General features: G+C 40.0%; 1 protein-coding gene across 18 annotated transcripts in view; it reads left to right on the forward strand.

Moving 5' to 3' along the window:
- dlg1b (discs large MAGUK scaffold protein 1b) overlaps positions 1 to 18,215 on the forward strand; it is a 100,440-nt gene that overhangs the window by 54,211 nt on the left and 28,014 nt on the right. For 7 of the 18 annotated variants that reach the window (XM_057334062.1, XM_057334063.1, XM_057334066.1 and 4 more), the window contains 5 exons: positions 9,795 to 9,893; positions 10,461 to 10,514; positions 13,061 to 13,111; positions 14,162 to 14,286; positions 17,447 to 17,616. In XM_057334062.1, the coding sequence (XP_057190045.1) occupies positions 9,795 to 9,893; positions 10,461 to 10,514; positions 13,061 to 13,111; positions 14,162 to 14,286; positions 17,447 to 17,616 (499 nt within the window). Of the gene's footprint in view, positions 1 to 5,138; positions 5,379 to 7,269; positions 7,726 to 9,794; positions 9,894 to 10,460; positions 10,515 to 13,060; positions 13,112 to 14,161; positions 14,287 to 17,446; positions 17,617 to 18,215 lie in introns of those variants that run through there. The other 11 variants (XM_057334067.1, XM_057334074.1, XM_057334076.1 and 8 more) reach the window with 6 other exon arrangements.

Genomic DNA, 18,215 nt, shown 5'->3' on the forward strand with positions numbered 1-18,215 from the left:
CGAGTCTTATGCTGCTTCCAGTTTCCCGTCAGTGACGTCAGTCCTGATATATCTCCCCACGAGTCGAACTTGAATGGCTTGATCATTAAAGAGAACGTCAGAAGAGCGCATCAATCCGAAAAGGTGGAAGTGCCAGAGCACCGTCTCTGGAATCTACTGAATCAGAGAGGAATTTCCACAAGCGCAGGAGACAGTGCTGCCCTGCTTAGTTTCTAAAGCAGTGTGAAGAAGAAGGGGAAGGTCAGCACTGTCAAGTGATTAAAGAGAGGACGAGACATTCACAAGGCGGCACAGGCACACTGCAGCCGTTTGTCAGAGAAGAGTGAAAGGCGTAGCGTCGGAGCGCTCGCTGCGTCGCAATCCTCTGGACTTATTTCATTCAAGCAATCAGAGAGGAGCAGAGTCCGTGCCAGCCGAGCCAAGCATCCAGTCTCGCTCTCTGAGCTTCTTGCTGAGTCATTTTGAACTAGAAGAGGCGATTGCAGGCACCTGCAGCCGTCTGCGCTGCTCTGCTCTGAGCTCACATCCCAGCACTGCACAGCCGCGATCAGATCAGCGTGCCAGGAGCTGCATCAGCCTCGGCAGTGAGAGAGAGCAAGAGAGAGAGAGACGAAGAAGGTGAACCGAGAAGCGTGTTAGGGGCTGCAGAGATTGTGAAGCACTTTAATTCTGCTGCAGTTTGCATGTGTCCGGCAGCTTCTGCCTCTGTGTTTTCCTCTGTCTCTCTCTCTATACGCCCAGATACCTGTACGTTTTCATTGCCGACAAGCATGAAATGTGAAGAGACTGGCTTTGAGATGCCTGCGTGAGAAGAGGTGCAGGGGGGCAGGTCAGAGTCGGGAAACGAGCGCTATTTCATCAGAGCGTGAACCCCACGCGCGCCAGCCTCAGCCCACGATGCTCAATTCGGTGTGGTATGCTAAAAAGATGGGTCGGCGGATCATGGGAACCCTCAGGAGAACCAAGAGGCGGCGTCTGCACTTGTTGGTAGGTGTGGAACTCTGCAACAGGAAAACACTCAGACGGCTGCGTGTCAATCATTGCGCTGAGCGCAAAAGTGGCTTTCAGTAAAACTGAAATGATATACGCTTACACTTTGTTTTCCACGTCGACATAAGTTAAATAATATGTGTTGTGTATCTTGTTAATCAATTCAATAATTGTTTATTATATGCTAGTACACGGGGGTGTGGTAGTTGCGTCAGATTGTGTAGTACAAGGTCTTCTCCAATTTAATATTTATAAGGCTGTTAGCTAAGGTGTACCTTAACAAATCAGAGGCGCGTCATTTTTTTGGTGGTACGTTGTAGTGGCACTGATTGACATGCTGTCTGGTAAGGCTTCAGTAAAGTGCTTTGTTATAAACAAGCGTTCATCTGGGGTACATTGCAGTATTCACCTGCTTGAATGTGATGTCAGTGTTTTCCGATGAGAAAATGTGAAAGCACATATCTCTTCCCTCTGCTGCCTGGCAACCTGCGTGCCTCTGTCATGCAGCAGCGCTCGCAGCGCCTTACACACATAGTGCATGCTGTACAAAGTACTGTACACGCTACAGATGTGAATAGCAGCAGTGCTTTGCCATTGATGCAATTGTGGTTGTTGAACACCCTGGAATGCTTAGTTTGATTTACTTTGATGGTCCCTAGTTGCTAAATGATGCATGTAATGTGTTATCAAAGGCATGTCATATGTTGTGATTACCTATGATAGCAGTGATGTTGCTTGGTTTACTTTATGTTGTGTATGTATATGTAATGCCTTGCATCAATATTCAGTTTCTGATGTACTGTAGAAGGTCCTTTATACGCAGATAAAAGACAGTTGCCTTGCATTTGAGTTTTTTTGTTTGATTTTCAAACAAAAGTAACAATATTTGATTTTGGATATAAAATCCATGAATATCATTGAAGAGAATTCAAGGTGAATCGCATAAATGTGACCCAGTTTGTGAAATTCCGGCATAATGAGCATCAAAGTTTGATTTCAACCAATCATTTCACTGGAATTATACATTTTGACATGGCCTTAGAAAACATTAAAGATATCAAGGTTATATTTTCAAAGCATTTTCTTTACATTAAACTGGAGTATGTAATATAGAAAACAGTAAATCAGTAAAAATGTCTTAAAGGGATACTACACCCAAAAATGAAAATTCTGTCATCATTTATTCCAGACCATTTCTTTGGTCTGCTGAACGCAAAGGAAGATATTTGGAATGATGTCATTGACAGATCTCATCCCCCATTGACTCCCATAATGTTTATATTCCCTACTATGGGGAGATTCACATTTTGCATCTTTTATGCGCGCATATTCGTTATTGTTAACGTAGACACGTGGCAGGCGCACGCAAATAGGGAGCAATGCGGTCGCAACACGCATATGGGATTTTTCTAGGCGCATTGGCGCCGCATCGAGATGGGAATATTTCAACTTTTCAGAGTGCCGTGCACTTGACAAGAACCAACCAACCAATATAGACAAGCTCAGTGAAGATGGAGACACAGATGATCACAGCATTAATAAATATAGTAGAGTTATTGCAAGGTATTTTCTGTGCAAATAATCCATATCCTTTGTTTATACCTCCCCATCTCAACGGCTAGTGTGGCCTATGGTTGCTTAGCAACGACAGACGCAAGGAGAGCGCAAACTCCTAGGCGCTTTGGAAAAAAAGAGAAAGCAGTGTGGCTTGCGGTTTTATGTGAATCGCCCCTATGGCAGTAAATGGGGGATGAGATCTGTTTCATTACTGATATTCTACCAAATATCTTCCTTTGTGTTTAGCAGAACAAAGAAATGTATACAGGTTTGGAACAACCTGAGGGTGAGTAAATGATGACAGAATTTTTAGTTTTGGGTGATCTATCCCTTTAAGTTTTTAGATAGATGCCCACATTGAATCTGCACCCGCAGATTCAGCATATGGCATGATGGATTTTGGCCAAGTTGATATGTATATCATTTAATAAATTCTATACCAATAAGAGTTTAGAATATTAATTTTTCTTTGATTATTTCACCATGTCTACATTTTCCAGAAAACTCAGTTCTCAAATCCGTAAAGAATCCGTTCAGTACATCTGTGTAATAATGCAGACGACTGGGCCAGAAAGGAAGAAGAATCTAAATGAAACAACTCCGGCACAACCTGGAAACAATTTGTCTGCTGATATTTTTCATACATGTACTTTAACCACTAAACATCTACAAATCACAATCTCCATGATTTATTTGAACCATACCATGCATGTATTGGAGTTGGAAACCTGTGAGACAAATCAAGTTTGTCATTGAGCGCTTTGTTCCGCTCAATGTATTGATGGATTAATGATTCATGGGTCACAGTATTGTGCGAGGTCATTATTAGTCGCTGTTCTTTCATGTTCTCGGAACAGAACGAGCTTTTATCAGAAGACTGAATCAGGAGAATAGGCAGTCACAGGAATAGCTAAGATGACATCAGTGGATCATGACTTTGCTTTCATTATCTATTGAGAAGCTGACCAGCAGTCTGACCTCGTCCATGGCTGGCCTAATTTGTCTACCTTTGTGTGGCCTATGAAAGATTTGAAAGCTGATATCCCACGGTTGGTGCCCATTCCATGAGCAAAAAGTCGGCATGACTAATGCTTGATGTTTCTGTTGCACCAGCACACATGCCTTTTGTTATGTCATTCTTTTTACTCCTTACAGACAGAGTTGACTGTTCTAACATATAACCTTTCTTTATATCCGTGGAGTTCCTGCGGCACTCAGTGTTACGGTGTGATGGTCTAATTGTCAATTAGCAAGATGACAGGATGGCTCGGTTCTGCGAGGTGACTCTAAATGGGTTTTTCGGGTGATCTCTTTAGACATGCACACAGTGTGTTCCGAAGTCATTTTCTAGGTATTATTGATGTCCTGCCATATCTACTGGAATAGTTTCACAGGGAGGAGGAGCTTTGGTGGTGTTTCGGATGCCATCTTTCCCTCTAAGTCAATAGTTAAGGTAAAACCCAGACAAGCCGATCCTTCAGTGTAAATCGACGGCGTTAACATGCAAAAAAGGCTCTTTATCTGATTATGCTAGGGTCCAAGACACTATCACAGGTCTTGAGCCAGCATGGTGTTGACACTCAAATGACAATGTTTTCGTACCTGCCAGTCCATGCTGTAGGCTCTAGTGCGCTAATGAATATGTCAACAGATGATGCTGAAGAGCGTGTTTACTGTGGCTTCTGGTGCGAGACAGGGTACCGGAGCCTGCACGGGAAATCCTGCTGGCTCTTTTAGATGTGCGAGCAGTTGCCATGGCTTTAAGCTCCCAGGGGAGTGGAGGCAGAGCCTGGTGACAAAATCAGCCAACTCATCCGGCACCTGTGGCACATCTACGGAGCTGTTGAACGGAGGTGGTTTCTTTGGAGAGGGTGCTGGTAAAGATCGGGCGCTACATGCACACCAACTGATCTGGCCATGTGGAATACTCTGTATGTTTACGCACAAACTCTCTTTATGGGTTTTGTAGTTGTTGTTAGTTTTTTCTTGGTGGTCTCAAGTCATTACTGACAACTAATTCCTCCAACGTTTTTATGCGCTTCCAGTTTTTCACTTTATAGCAAGTGTTTAATGCTTGAAAGCAGTGTTGATTGGGCAGAGTGACTTTCCAATTGGACTTGGACAGGCAGCTGTTATTCATCCGATGGCCTTCAAATTTAGCATCTTGGAGGCAGAGAATTGCATAGATGGCTTCAGTGAAACCAAGTAGTGCCAGCTCGTAATTTGTCCAGCCAGTGATCACCTTTGAGTCTGCTTCCCCATCTACTCATGACTGATGAAAGAGGAGCCAGCTTTGCTTAGAATATTCACTTTCTTCTTCGAGTGGAATGTATTCAGCTGTGCATCTGCTCCGATACCACACTGGATGGTTGTTAACGTTTCGCAGATCAAGTTTTGTATGGAACGAAGGATTGTCATGAGTACACGGCACACTCAAGGCTTTGTTCAGATGAAAACTCTTGATATGCCCAGCACAGGAAGCCACACTCATAATTAAGGAAGTTGTTTGGAAACGCTCTCAGACTCCGGCCCGATTTGTTTTCCTGTGTTTGTTATCGACACGCTCCTGAGAGGTGACTGCGTGCATCAACAGTTCACCCGCAGCAATGAACTACATCTTCAGTGGAAACACCCCGTATTCCAGGGGAAGTCGTGGCAGCAGTACCAGTTCGGCCCATGGTTGCTCAGCTGGACCCAGGTTTAGGCAGTGTTCCATACGTAGCTCTTCTGAGGAAGCTGCAAAACAGAGCCCGTCCCGCTGGCGTCGGGTGCTCACTACCCTTACTCGCCTCAATACCTTCACCGACTGTATTGTGTCGAGAGCAAGTCCGGTAAGTTTTGCAGCTCATGTTAACGGTGCCAGAAATGAGGAGATTACAAAGTCTTGCTGTCCAAGTGATGAGTTTACTCTATCAAATTTAACATTGAGGGCCACAAGGCCGCTCTGTACTGTCAGTAATTTTGTAGATGTAAGGTCAATAGAGGTTTTTATTGGGAGTATAGAAAATTTTATTTTTCTATTTTAATCAAAACATGCAAACCGTAACAAATTCACATTTGGAAGAATGGGAAATGTTAAGAAAATATAAAAATATACTGCAGAAATACTATGTAAGATATTGGCTGGCTTGAGAGTTACAGGCTATTCAGAATGTTTAATCATTCTTAATGCAGTCTCATAAAACAAGTATCTTAAACAGAGAAAAAAGGAACAACCGTCTCTCAACAATGGGGAATTCACAGCCTCAGATCTGAAAAGCAAATCTTTTACTTTGAAATACTCAAATGTTTTTCAGGGGCAGTTTTCACATGTTGTCATTTATGTTGATCAATCTTTAATATGTTTGATACGTGTTTACATATTTTTCAGAATGTACAGTACAGTATGTGTGTGTGTGTGTGTGTGTGTGAACCAAGTACGAAGTCTGCCAAGTACATGTCCAGGTTGTATTGTAATAGAAAAATACTACCATTAGCAAATTTTCCATTGGTTTTAGTTAATTTTTATCACAATTTAACATTTTCTGTAAAGTAGTAAGAAAAGGTAACTAGAATCTAATTAGAATGTTTTAGAAGCAGTTCATATTACAGTCAGTTCTAACATTTTAAAGGAATTCTTTGATGCAAATTTGTGTTGTCTATTTATTATTGTTGGTCTTTTGTAATTGGTCAAGGCCACTAAAGCAAAATTGAGTGCCCTGTATAGTGTATGTCCAGTAGGTGGCATTGGAGTTGCAGTTTTGAGTGACAATTCTTTATACTTGCAATGCACTGTGACATATGCAGTTGCTCATATATATATATATATATATAGTTTCATTCATATTAAAGGGACCCAAGATTATGGTGATATTATCATCTTTATTGTTTAATGAATTACAAGCACATAGATCATGTTCACCTCGTCATGCAGAAATCTGATTTTACGGATTGGCAGTGTAACATAAACAAGGGTTTAACCTGCTGATTGTGTGGAAGTTCATCAGAGCAGATGCAAATGTTGAAGCAGTGCTCATTAACAGCCCAGCAGACTCAGGCTTATCAATTTAAATCCACTTATAAAATCAGCCTCCAATCCAATCATCCGGGTTGTCATGTCAACGCTGCTATTCTAGATCATTTTGTATAATTTATCTATTGGTAATATTCCCAAAGGACAGATCCTTGCATTCATACACTATGACATACCATCTGTCACAAAGTGTTGATATGCATTAGTTTCTATGCTATTTCCAATGTTTCTTTCCGGTCAGTGGTTTGCTCATCGAGATCTATTTTACTTGAATATTATATGTAATTATATTATTTTCAAGTTTTTAGATGTTATTATATTCAACCTGACTGTGAAACTATAGCACATGAGATCAAATCCCCCCACATTGTTGTTTAATGTATGATGAACCCTTCTCTTTCATGATAAATATCGCTGTGTAAGTGCCATCTATGGATAAGTAGGTGACAAGCTGTTCACTATATGGATCTCACTCATGCTAGGATACAGATGCTGTCTGTGTGTTGGCGTGGTTTCTGAGGGCTGGCTTTGTATGTGAATCGGAGCTCAGCATTGATTATTCATGCCAGGAAAAAGCCCCTCCACGCCTGATGGCTGTGCCCATTGGAGCTCTCTAATTGGCATGAGAATGCGAAGAGTTGAGAGGAAGGGTGTACTAGAGACGGCAGAGACCAAGAGGGTCGATGTGCACATGACTGCCTGGACTAAATTTCCCTGCACACAGCAAAGGTGCTGTACCAAAACACCTCATCGTCGACCTCGTTCTTGACCCTGCTGCATCGTGTTTCGTCCAAGTGCTGAACATGACGACCTTCTACTCCGACCACGAGTATGCCGGCCGGAGAGCGGAAAGCTGCGAGAGGTCCTTTCAAGAGAAGAGGAATGCCTCGCATCCACGAGTCAACGTCAAGCAGAACGTGCCGCCCGCCTCAATCCTCAAACAATCGCATCTCCAGAAGATTGTGACCCCGGAGGGCTACATCCACCCAGCCAGCTACAGCTCCTGCACCCTCCCTTTAAACATAGCAAAGACCAGGACCAAGTTCCTTAATTTGCGTGACAGCGTGAAGAAAAGTCCCACCAAGAGCACGGCTAAATCTAGTGGGTCGGGGGAGAGGTTTTCGGGCAGGGTTGACACTCTCTGGGCCCCGGTTTCATTTGAGAAGGTATGTTAAAGAGCTCAGGAAACGTGTTTGGACATTGTCTTCACTGATCATTGGGTCGGCTTCTTTTCTGCTGTCTGTGGTGTCATCAACATTTTGGCTTTAGGTTTAGGATTGTTCATGATTGTCATACGAAATATCTTTTTAGTGGTGGTGCTGATGTTATGGTTTTGCAGTGGTTGGTTTTATTCATTGGTGTCTGAATTTTATCTGCTCCTCTTGACATGGAAGTTGCTATCCAGTATTGTATAGTCGCTCTTTTTTATGCAAAATTTCTTTGCAATTTGTCCAGTGTTTTTATCTTCTCGTATCATAAACATGTGTTTTTGAATATTATATATGCATGGAAATCTTTTCTCAAACATCATGTATTGTCTGCTGATGTAACGTTTTTCCACGTTAAATTAATTTAAAGCAATTAATCCCACAATTAAAGGTCTATGGTGGACGGGTAATGTGGGACTCCAGTCGATGCTATTGACAAGCTCTAATTTTAGTCTCTGTGTGTTTGGGGTAGAGGTACTACAACAAAGTGCCTAGAGTATTGTTTTTGCCTGCAGTTAGGGTCACGCTTAATGAAGGTTTTTCAGCAAACCTTGCATGTGTGTATCAGTTTTTATTATGAGCCTTGTTATTTGTCTCAGCATAATTTTCAGATTTTCATAGTGATTTCTCTGATTACACAATAAATATTACAGTGTGCCTTAGGGGTGTAACGATACACTCAGCTCACGATTCGGTACATATCTCGATGCTGGGTTCACGATACGATACACATCTCGATATTTTGAACAAAATTCAAAAATGAAACTGAAATTCAAATAACATTTATTTTCAAAATATTAACAATTTCAGTAACTTATTTTGTTGCACATACAATTTAATAAAGAATTTTATCATTTTAAGGCTTAACTGAAATTAGAATTAAGATCAGTGTCAATTTTGACAGCACATTTTGATTTAGTTTTAGTCATAGTCTTTTGACTAAAATTCAATTTAGTTTCAGTCATCCCAATTTATCATAGTTTTAGTCTATTTTTAGTCAACAAAATCTACATTATATTAGTCTACTAAAATCTATCTGGATTAACTCATTTAATTGGTGTAATTAAATGTTCCATACAAAGATTTAACCGTTTTGACATATTTTACTTTACCTTGGAATTAAATTAAACCAGGTCATTACCTTTATTTTTCAGAAAAGTTGAGTAACTACTGGATATGCATTGTTGTAACACAGAGAATATTAGACCATGAACGACATGTAGTAGTTCATTCAGTCTCATTTTGACTCAATTGACTCGTTCGTTCAGTGAAGGGCTGTTCAGTACATTCAACCAATGAAACGCTCTGACAGAGCTCACGCTCAAGCGCTATTGGCTCGTGTCTCTTTGAAGCTGCGCTGTCTTTGCTTGAGACAGTAATGAATGAGAAATATCTTTCAAAAAGACATATTACATAAACTGTATTACATTTCTTCAATCATGCAGACCACATACTTGTTTTTAAGCATGTCGTTCGATCTTTTGATATACAGTACGACTCACTTCATCACTTCTCTGATCGGAACGGCGCTGGTTTCTTTTGGCTTACTTTATGTTGCATATCACGTTACGCAGCAGCTCAGTAAACAAGCAGCAGGAGTTGTTTCACACTCAAAGGCCAGAAACACACTTTGTGAGTTTACATTTATGCATATAATTTGGGTTTCCAGCTTCACACCATCTGCATCTACTGTATGCAGAAGAAAATGTTGCGACTTTTAAGGCTTTTATGATTTACCGTAAAACAGGAAAGACGTTTCCCCCCAAACAATCAAATAACATTAGCAACTACCCTTACATTTACATTACATCATCTCATTTTCATGCTCATTTCTATTTTCCACTCATCTGTAATTCTTCGATAAATGAACGGAGCATCTTTCAGCTCCCCACTGTGACCCCTCAAGTTTTCATTCATACAGATACCCACCTGCACCCATCTTCTCTGGGGGTCCTATGCAATTCTGTGCTGTTGTGTTGTTGTGTGTATATGTGACCTGACCTCTCCCCTTCCATGCTATTGTTCAGCAGACAGATGCTGTCCCACCCTCCACTCTCATAATCCCCGTGATCCCAATCTCCACTGTCCCCGCGGAGCCCGCTGTCATCCCTCCATCGACGTCACAGGTCTTTTTTTTGTCTTTCTCTATATTCACTCTCCCCCCTCCCCTCTTTTTTGCTCTCTTTCTGTTGGTCATTTTTTGATCCCTGCCATTCCACTGCTCGCTGATGGGGCTGAAGGATTATCAGCCCCTGAGTTGGGTAAAGTGTGACTGCTTTCCTTGACTAATAGCATCTGTGTCGACCAGCCGGAGGAAGTGGAAAGCCCCAAAGAAAGACAGACAGACCAATTCGAGCAAGCAAGAGGGGGGGCTTGAGAGTGGATTTAATTTTTAGGCTACTTTGGGCACGTAATAGCATTCATGCTTCAGCATTGCATGTTCTGCAGTCTAAAACGGCATGTACGTACGTATGCTGGCTGCGCTGTATTAATCTGGTGCGAGCGCCAGTGCTGGTATATGTAGCGTCATGTGGAGAGTAAGTGAATGTACCTTTGCTGCGTAGAACGCTGCAAGCTTAACCCTTAGGCTTTTCTTACAGTAGTAACTGCATCTACTGAACACATTTGGCTCTTGGTGCAATTTGGATGGAACTGAAAGTGTGATGCGTTAACTGGAATGCTTTCTCTTGCAGGCAAATCCGCCTCCTGTTGTGGTTAATACAGAGAGTTTGGATTCAGCCCCATACGTAAGTGTCATTCTTTCTTTTCATATACACATGCTTTTCAAACCTATTTTTAGATTCATGGAACTTCACGGAGAGCTGGTAACGTAGTTAATAAGTTATGCCTGTTGTTGGAAAATTGGAAAAAGGTTTGCAGTGGGACTTTTAAATCAACACAAGGCAGCATTCTCATGTTTACTAGCAACTTGATTTTCATTACAAATGTACGTTGGAACGTGGATAGTGAAAAATAAAATGTTCTTGTGCTAGTTTCTCCATTATCAAGTCGCTGACCCTGAGTGTCTCAGGGTTTAACTTTAGCGAAACGTTTTGAATATCATTACTGAGGTACATTAGTCATGTGTGGCGTTCATTCAGCACTGTGCTGAAATGACATCTCCTGCATTTGTTTTCCGCTTCATTTCCCTTGAGTCTGCCCGTGCAGTAATAAGGTCAGTAGTCTTGATTGTGGCACTCGGGGGCACGATGTCTGTTTTTCTGGCACGTCACACACAACCTTCAGTTTAGCTCATGCTGCCTCAGCAGCGGCGCTCATTGTGAGGAGCGTATGGAGCCTCGCGGGACTCGCTGCCGCTTGATCTTCTGGGATTGGGGAGGGTAATTGACTCCATGTGGAAATTATGTTGTGAAGGCAAGTAGGGTGGGAATAATGTTTGGTGGTGGTGTTGGAGAATGTAATCAGACGAATGTCTATCACTGAATTTATTGAATTACGGTGGTGAAGGTCTGAAGATTGATGATATGATTGCTACGATATAGAAAATCAATAAGCACCAATGAATCCCCATCAAACGAATGATTAATAATGTGCTATATCTGTGCAAATTAACTCGATGTTCAGATGGGCCTTCGAAATGTGGCACTGTCCATGGTGCTGAGACCTGTAGCAAACCGGACAGCTACAGCGCTAATGAGTACATGAGGCCAAATCCCTTTATACAGCACATTACGTAATCAAAGCTGAGTTCTAGAAAATGACTTTGACGGCATTCATTGCACCATCATTGGATAGACTTCAGTTTTGTATTTTTAAGTTTGTCGCTTTAGATGTACACAGGTATGTGTCTCTTTATTTATTCTAGAACTAAAGTATATAGTGATATACATTTACATTTAGTCATTTATGAAATGAGGTAAACACTAGAAGCAATTGGAACAACATAAGGACAAAGTATAAATAAAAGCAATAACAGACTATAAGAATAACAGGACAATATTTTGGATGTTCTCTGCAATCTAGTAGTGTGCATACTTTCTCTTAGCATTCACCTGTTTGCTCAGTGTCTGAAGGGCAAGTAGCACATCAGATTTTTATGATGCGTTATATGAGCAATCGGGGACCTTAATTGGAAAATTAAATTGATATATTTCACCACCTTGACATGTCCTTGTTTATCTTTTCTTAATGTATTTTTTGACTTACCAGGTGTTTATGGGTTTGAAAGTAATATTTTGTTTCACTCTGCAAACTACTAACAATATTTTTTTTTTACCAAATTTCAAATAAAATATTGTTTCTGTTTCCATTTATTTGCAGTAAATGAAACCTGGAGAAACAGGTCAAAATAGTTCACTTTAAGCAAAACAACAGTAACATTTGTACATTTTATGTGATTAACCTGGATTTTTATCATAATTTTCATGTGTCTGGTCATTTTTTCAGACTTTTACATTGCTGTTGGATGACTTTGTCACTCCTGAGGTTTGATTTTGTTGAAATTCAACAGACACTGGACTGGAATGACCACAATACATCTAGAAATGAGGATTAGATGAAAATTTGGAATTGTGTCTTAATTTTTTCCGCGGCTATATATAATGCATAAAGTTACAGCTATAGGTCACTGTTCTCTGAGTTTCACACGTACTGCATTTCATTTTAGCACCCATCTTCACAGGTTACAGTATTAACAGCAGAGGTGTGAGCCACGCAGTGTTCAACCCTAGAAGCATCCCATTTGCTAAAATGAATACGCAGCTTGTGTGAATCAGTCTTTAGGCACGGCTCACAGCGTAGTGTGAACACCTTGATCGTGTTCACAAAATTGCACAGGCTTGTGATTTTCATTAAAATGTTATTTTATGAAGGAGATTCATTTATTGTCGTCCTTCAGTTACTGCCGAAGAGACAGTCCGTCTTGATGAAGTGTGTTTGTATGAATCACGTGCCACGTTATGGTGGTATGGGCAGTGTTGGCTTTCAAAGTAACCAAATGTGGTTAGTTTTACAAGCTGGTTCGAAATTGTAAACATGTGCTGTTTGAGTAGCTACCTAACATACAGTATGTGCTTCTATAAAAGATTAAAAAGAAGGGAGAGCAAATCAAAAAAATGTTTGTGATGAAAAGGGTTACATCTACCGCAGATGGGTCCGTTTGTATTGATAAATGATTTTTATGAATGAACATCATGTCTGTTCGTGTCATGAATCTAACACACGGCATATCACACTTATCCATGACTTGATCCTGTTATAGTATAGTATAGGCGACGGCAAATTGGACAATTAAAATACACAAATTGTGCCTGATATTTTGTTTTGTTCACAGGTTAACGGTACAGAGGCTGACTTTGAGTATGAGGAGATTACGCTGGAAAGGGTGAGTGGTATTGCTTTTGTTCTCTGTTAGTGTCTTTGCTGTTGTACAGATCGGATCACTAACAAACAGCACTTGTCTCATGGATGGACAGTGGAATCTACGGGCTGAAATGAGCTTTTTAATCCTTTCTAAACAGTTTGTGTTCAACACAGACTCTGATTACTCTGTACATCTCCCACTGCCATCCTAAAGTACATGCAGCTACACAGCACGTGCATAAAATACTCAATTGAGAAATGTCTCCATGTACTAACTCAAAGCATGACTAAAATGCATCATGTCAGAGCCATTAGCAGTCAAGATAGAATGAGAAACGCTCTCTGCAGAGTTACCAGGGAGCAAAAAAGAGCACCATCTTGCCTTCCACAGTCAAGACTTAATCCCCGACTCTGCCTAAGGCTCACCCCCCTCCATTCTCATCTGCTTTTTTGTGACCCAGTTCAGCGCTGCTCTGTACTGCACATTTATTAACTCTGCATAAATAAACAATGCTTCTCCACAAGCTGTCATCAGCTCAACTTGAAGCCTGCTTCTTTTTGCCTTGTCGGCTAAATGCACAGCTGAGTGCACGTAGTCTGCGCACATTCATTTCTTAATGTTATTTGTCTTGCACGATGACTGAAAGTAGTTCATGTGTGTTGCCTGAAAATCCAGATAATCTACACTATTGAGTTTTGTTGAGTCTGGAGTATTGATGTGCAAACAAGTTTTGAGTGGTGCGGTACAAACAAAATGAGTCTTTATTGTATTAAGACTATGATGGGTAATCTCTGCTCTTTTTAACATCACTGTTTATCTTTATAACATGCTGTACATTATTTGTAATATGTAGGCTATAGCAATAGTACTGGCCAAGATGTAGAGTGTTATGGTTTTTCGATAATAAAATGTGGCTTTTATTATCATATTAATTGATTAATATAAGAAGCATGACAGATTAGCCAATTATACGAATATTTTAGTACCCATATTCTTGTCAGCAAAAAATTGAATGTTGATATTTTGAAATCCCAGCCTCTGAGCACAGCTTTGCACCTTCTCCATATATAGGGAAATTCAGGGCTGGGCTTCAGTATCGCCGGTGGCACAGATAACCCTCACATTGGTGAAGACCCTAGTATATTCATCACTAAAGTCATCCCGGGGGGCGCTGCAGCTCAGGACGGGAGATTGCGGTAAGACTCAAACTCATGTTTCCTGTTGCTGTTCTTCAGTGTAAAAAATTTAAGCCCACACAACAACAAAAAATTGACTTGCTTACTCAACTTTTGATCAAGTAGTTTATCTCAACAAAATTTTCTTAGTAATTACAAAAAAAGAAAAATCAGTTGAACCAGCGTGAAATAACTGGACAACAAGCAAAATTGTGAGTTCACTCAACTATGGATTTACCCAACCCAAAATATGAAGTTTTCTTATATTATTTGTATCACATTATAAACATGCTCTGACATAAGTCTAATGAAGACAAACCAAAACATTGGATCAATAACTGCTCAAGCAGTTTGTGTTGAATCCACTTTCAGGGGTAGGAGCACAGGATTATGCACTTAGACCTCAACACCAGAAACACAAACATCAATCATGGTGACAATCATGAAACACCATTCATTAAAAAACAACTCTAAATAACCAGGCAACTAAGCATTTTCAACAACAGCTGCATAAATAAAGACAGGAATCCTTTTTAAAAATTTGATTAGAATCCGAACTAAATATGCCACAATGCATGCTGGGAACTTTTCTATTTGTTGAGCTTACAGTACATAATTTTGCAAGTTTTGGACAAAAACTTGAGTATCTAAATCCAGTCAACAAAATGATCTTTGTTAGCAACACGCTGTGGACGAATTTTGTTCAATACACACAAAATAGTATATTGGCTGCTTCTACAAAAAAGTATTTGTTCAAGTAACCTAATTACATTTGTTAGATGAACATATTCAAGTTGGATTTTTAACAGTGTTGTATTCTATATGAAGTATATTTTTCTATCAAATCAGAATCCCACGTCTTGTTCGTATTTCACTGAGACCAATGACAAAAAAAGTATATGGACACCCCTTTGTAATGAACAGCTTTGAAAAAGGCGCTTAATAACAATGTAATATCTTAATGCTATTGCAAACAATAACATTTGATAGACTTTTCTGTTCCAGCATGATTTCTCATGTAAACAAAGCAAGATTCATTAAGAAACATTTGATTGAATTCTAAAATAGAAGACTGGTCTGCACAAACCCCAGACCTGAACCACACCGAACACCTTTGGGATGAATTGGAACGCTGGCTGAGAGCCAGACGCTATTAGTTCATGACCTCACTGATGCTCATGTGTCTCAATGGGATCAAGTGCCCACAAAATTGTTCCAACATATGCCATCCCAGAAGACAGAAAGCTGTTAGGGAAGAACAACTCCCTATTAATAACAATGTTTTATCAAATAACAAGCAAATCTAGATGTCACGTTTGGATGTCCACATTCTATTGATCCTATAACAAACCATTTTTATGGAATGTGATTTTGTCACATTTGAAACAGTTGCCACTTGGTTTCATATTTGTACAGTATATGTAATGAAGTGGCGTTCATACATTTTTATGAAGGGTTCCAATAATTTCGGGGACAGCTGTGTGTATATAAGTTTTCTTAAATGCTTGTTTAATTGTCAATTTAAATCAACTAGATATGTATTGGCTGTTGATTGAGGTTGTAATGCATTGACCATGCATTGTAATAGATTTCCTCATGCATTGTACTGTGTATGAATGGATTTGTCCTGTTGGAGTGGTGTTACTAAGCGATAGAGCCCTCCAGTATCTCAGTGCTGTCAGAGGCTCATTAAAGCAGCGCTGCTGACTGCATCACACTGACAGGCCGAAAGAGAGTAAAGAGTCAGCCTGCCGCTGGCTCCTCACTGTATGTTCCTCATTGAATTATGTGTGTGAGAGAGAGTTAATGAATGCTTGTCATAAAGGCTTTTGAAAAGTGTGATGTATAATTTGTATCATTTAAGTTTGCTTTGATAGGCTTATTATCTTATTTTTACAGTCTGCGGACAATTTGTTTTTGCCCAGAATGACAATGAGTCACTGAGCGTTGTGTGATGAATTATAGGTCACTGTTTGTGTGATTTTGTGTCAGCGTGGTATACTTAGGATCATCGGATTCTCACGTGTTTGTACAACTAGGATATGTACAGTGTGTTTGTAGTAAAGCTGTAGTCATTCAATCTTGATATATTCTAATTGATTGGTAAGTCTACATGAAGTAGAATAAAAATAAGACGAGGAATAAAGGAATTATAATAATAACTTGCATTTTAAGACACAAGATCTTGGACAGTATGACATTCAAATTGACACTGTTCTCTTAAAGAGTACATAACTAGGGATTTTTAAGGTCCTACTTTGGTTTATGGAGTGTCCAACAACAAGTTTATGTACATAGAAGGTGTAAAAACAGTATTATTTCGTAATAATAGGTAGTTATTCTTACCTTAGGTTAGGGTTGACTGACTCTCAAATGATTCGTTCCGCGATTCATCCGTCTAATCCCCTCCTTTCTGCCAGCCTAGTCTGATGTGATTGGTCAGATGGTCTAGTCTGCTGTGATTGGTCTATCGCGAATGAGGCTCACGAGCTACAGGGTTTGGGGGAGAAGAGTGAAGTTTTCGCGGGCAGTCCTAGCAAAACGTAGGCGGGGACTATATGTAGTGACGTAAATCTGGCAGCGGTTCACGAATCGGACTAGGGAACGACTCGTTTGCGTGATTCAGAGTCGACTCCCTTTTTTCCAAGCCAATAACTTTGTTATTCATTCACCTTCGGCTTTACAACTTGGCAGACTGCTTACATTCACACATGGCAACATTACACACTGCATGAAATGTCATTTTCATAATCTTATGTTGTGTACTCTTTAATACATGTTCATGCTTCATTGGTGCTGTTATACCAGAAAATAAAATCTTAATCTTATCAAAATGTAATATCTGGCTTCTCCTCTAATTAGCTGACATCACCAATCCCTCTTACTTGTTCAACCCTGTCCCTCTAACAACCTGTCATTCAAAAAACATGTTTTACTCTCCACTGAAATCCCGGCTCATTCGCTTTCTTTTACTCATTTCACTGTCAAATCACTGAAGATGGTGATGACGTTTTGGTTCTTGATCATTTTTATGCCCTCCAAATTTTATTGGCATTTTATTGCGTGTATTTGCAATCACATAGTGTCTGTGCAGTTTCAACTGTTCTGGGTGGGTTAAAAATATGTGTAAACTTGTGCAAGTGTTTGAGTGTCTGTAACACCTGTGTTGTTCTTCACACAGGGTGAACGACGTGATTCTACGAGTGAACGAGGTGGACGTCAGGGACGTGACCCACAGTAAGGCAGTGGAGGCATTGAAGGAGGCAGGGTCACTGGTCAGACTGTACGTCAGGAGGAGAAAGTCTGCGTCAGAGAAGGTCATGGAGATCAAGCTCATCAAAGGACCCAAAGGTACAGTTATACCACCTCACTCATTACTGTCAATGAACAGCAACGCTTCTGATTGGTATATTGTATACCAAATTGTACATTGAACCTTAACTTGAACTAGAAGCATTAGATATTTGTGTTTGAATTTTACACTTGAAATAGTTATTCTGGGCTATTTTAAACCTGGATTATCTTGCTTTATATTTCACACTGTTAATACTTCACCTTGGTTTAGTAACTTTGATAAATAAATATACATGTTTTCTTGTCACATTGACATTGTTAACTGTTTTTTTAAGTGTGAAATTTTGCTCAACCCAACACGTTAACCACAATGATGGCACGTTCAAATGTCACAAACAGGCAATTTGGTTTAATCATTTGTAAATATAATGTCATATACGTATGTTATTAAAATACATATTTGTATTTAATTTGTCAAAAGCACCTGTCAAAATGATTTGCTGCATCCGGGTTACCGTGTGTTATTAGTTTTATCTGGGAATAACGAACCTGCAAATGTCGCGACTGGCCAATCAGAATCAAGCATTCCAACAAGCCGTGTAATAAAAGGCTATAACAAAGCTAAATCAATAAACAATATTTATCAAGTTTCAATG

The sequence above is a fragment of the Triplophysa rosa genome, linkage group LG5, assembly GCF_024868665.1.
Source record: "Triplophysa rosa linkage group LG5, Trosa_1v2, whole genome shotgun sequence".
NCBI classification, from domain to species: Eukaryota; Metazoa; Chordata; class Actinopteri; order Cypriniformes; family Nemacheilidae; genus Triplophysa; species Triplophysa rosa.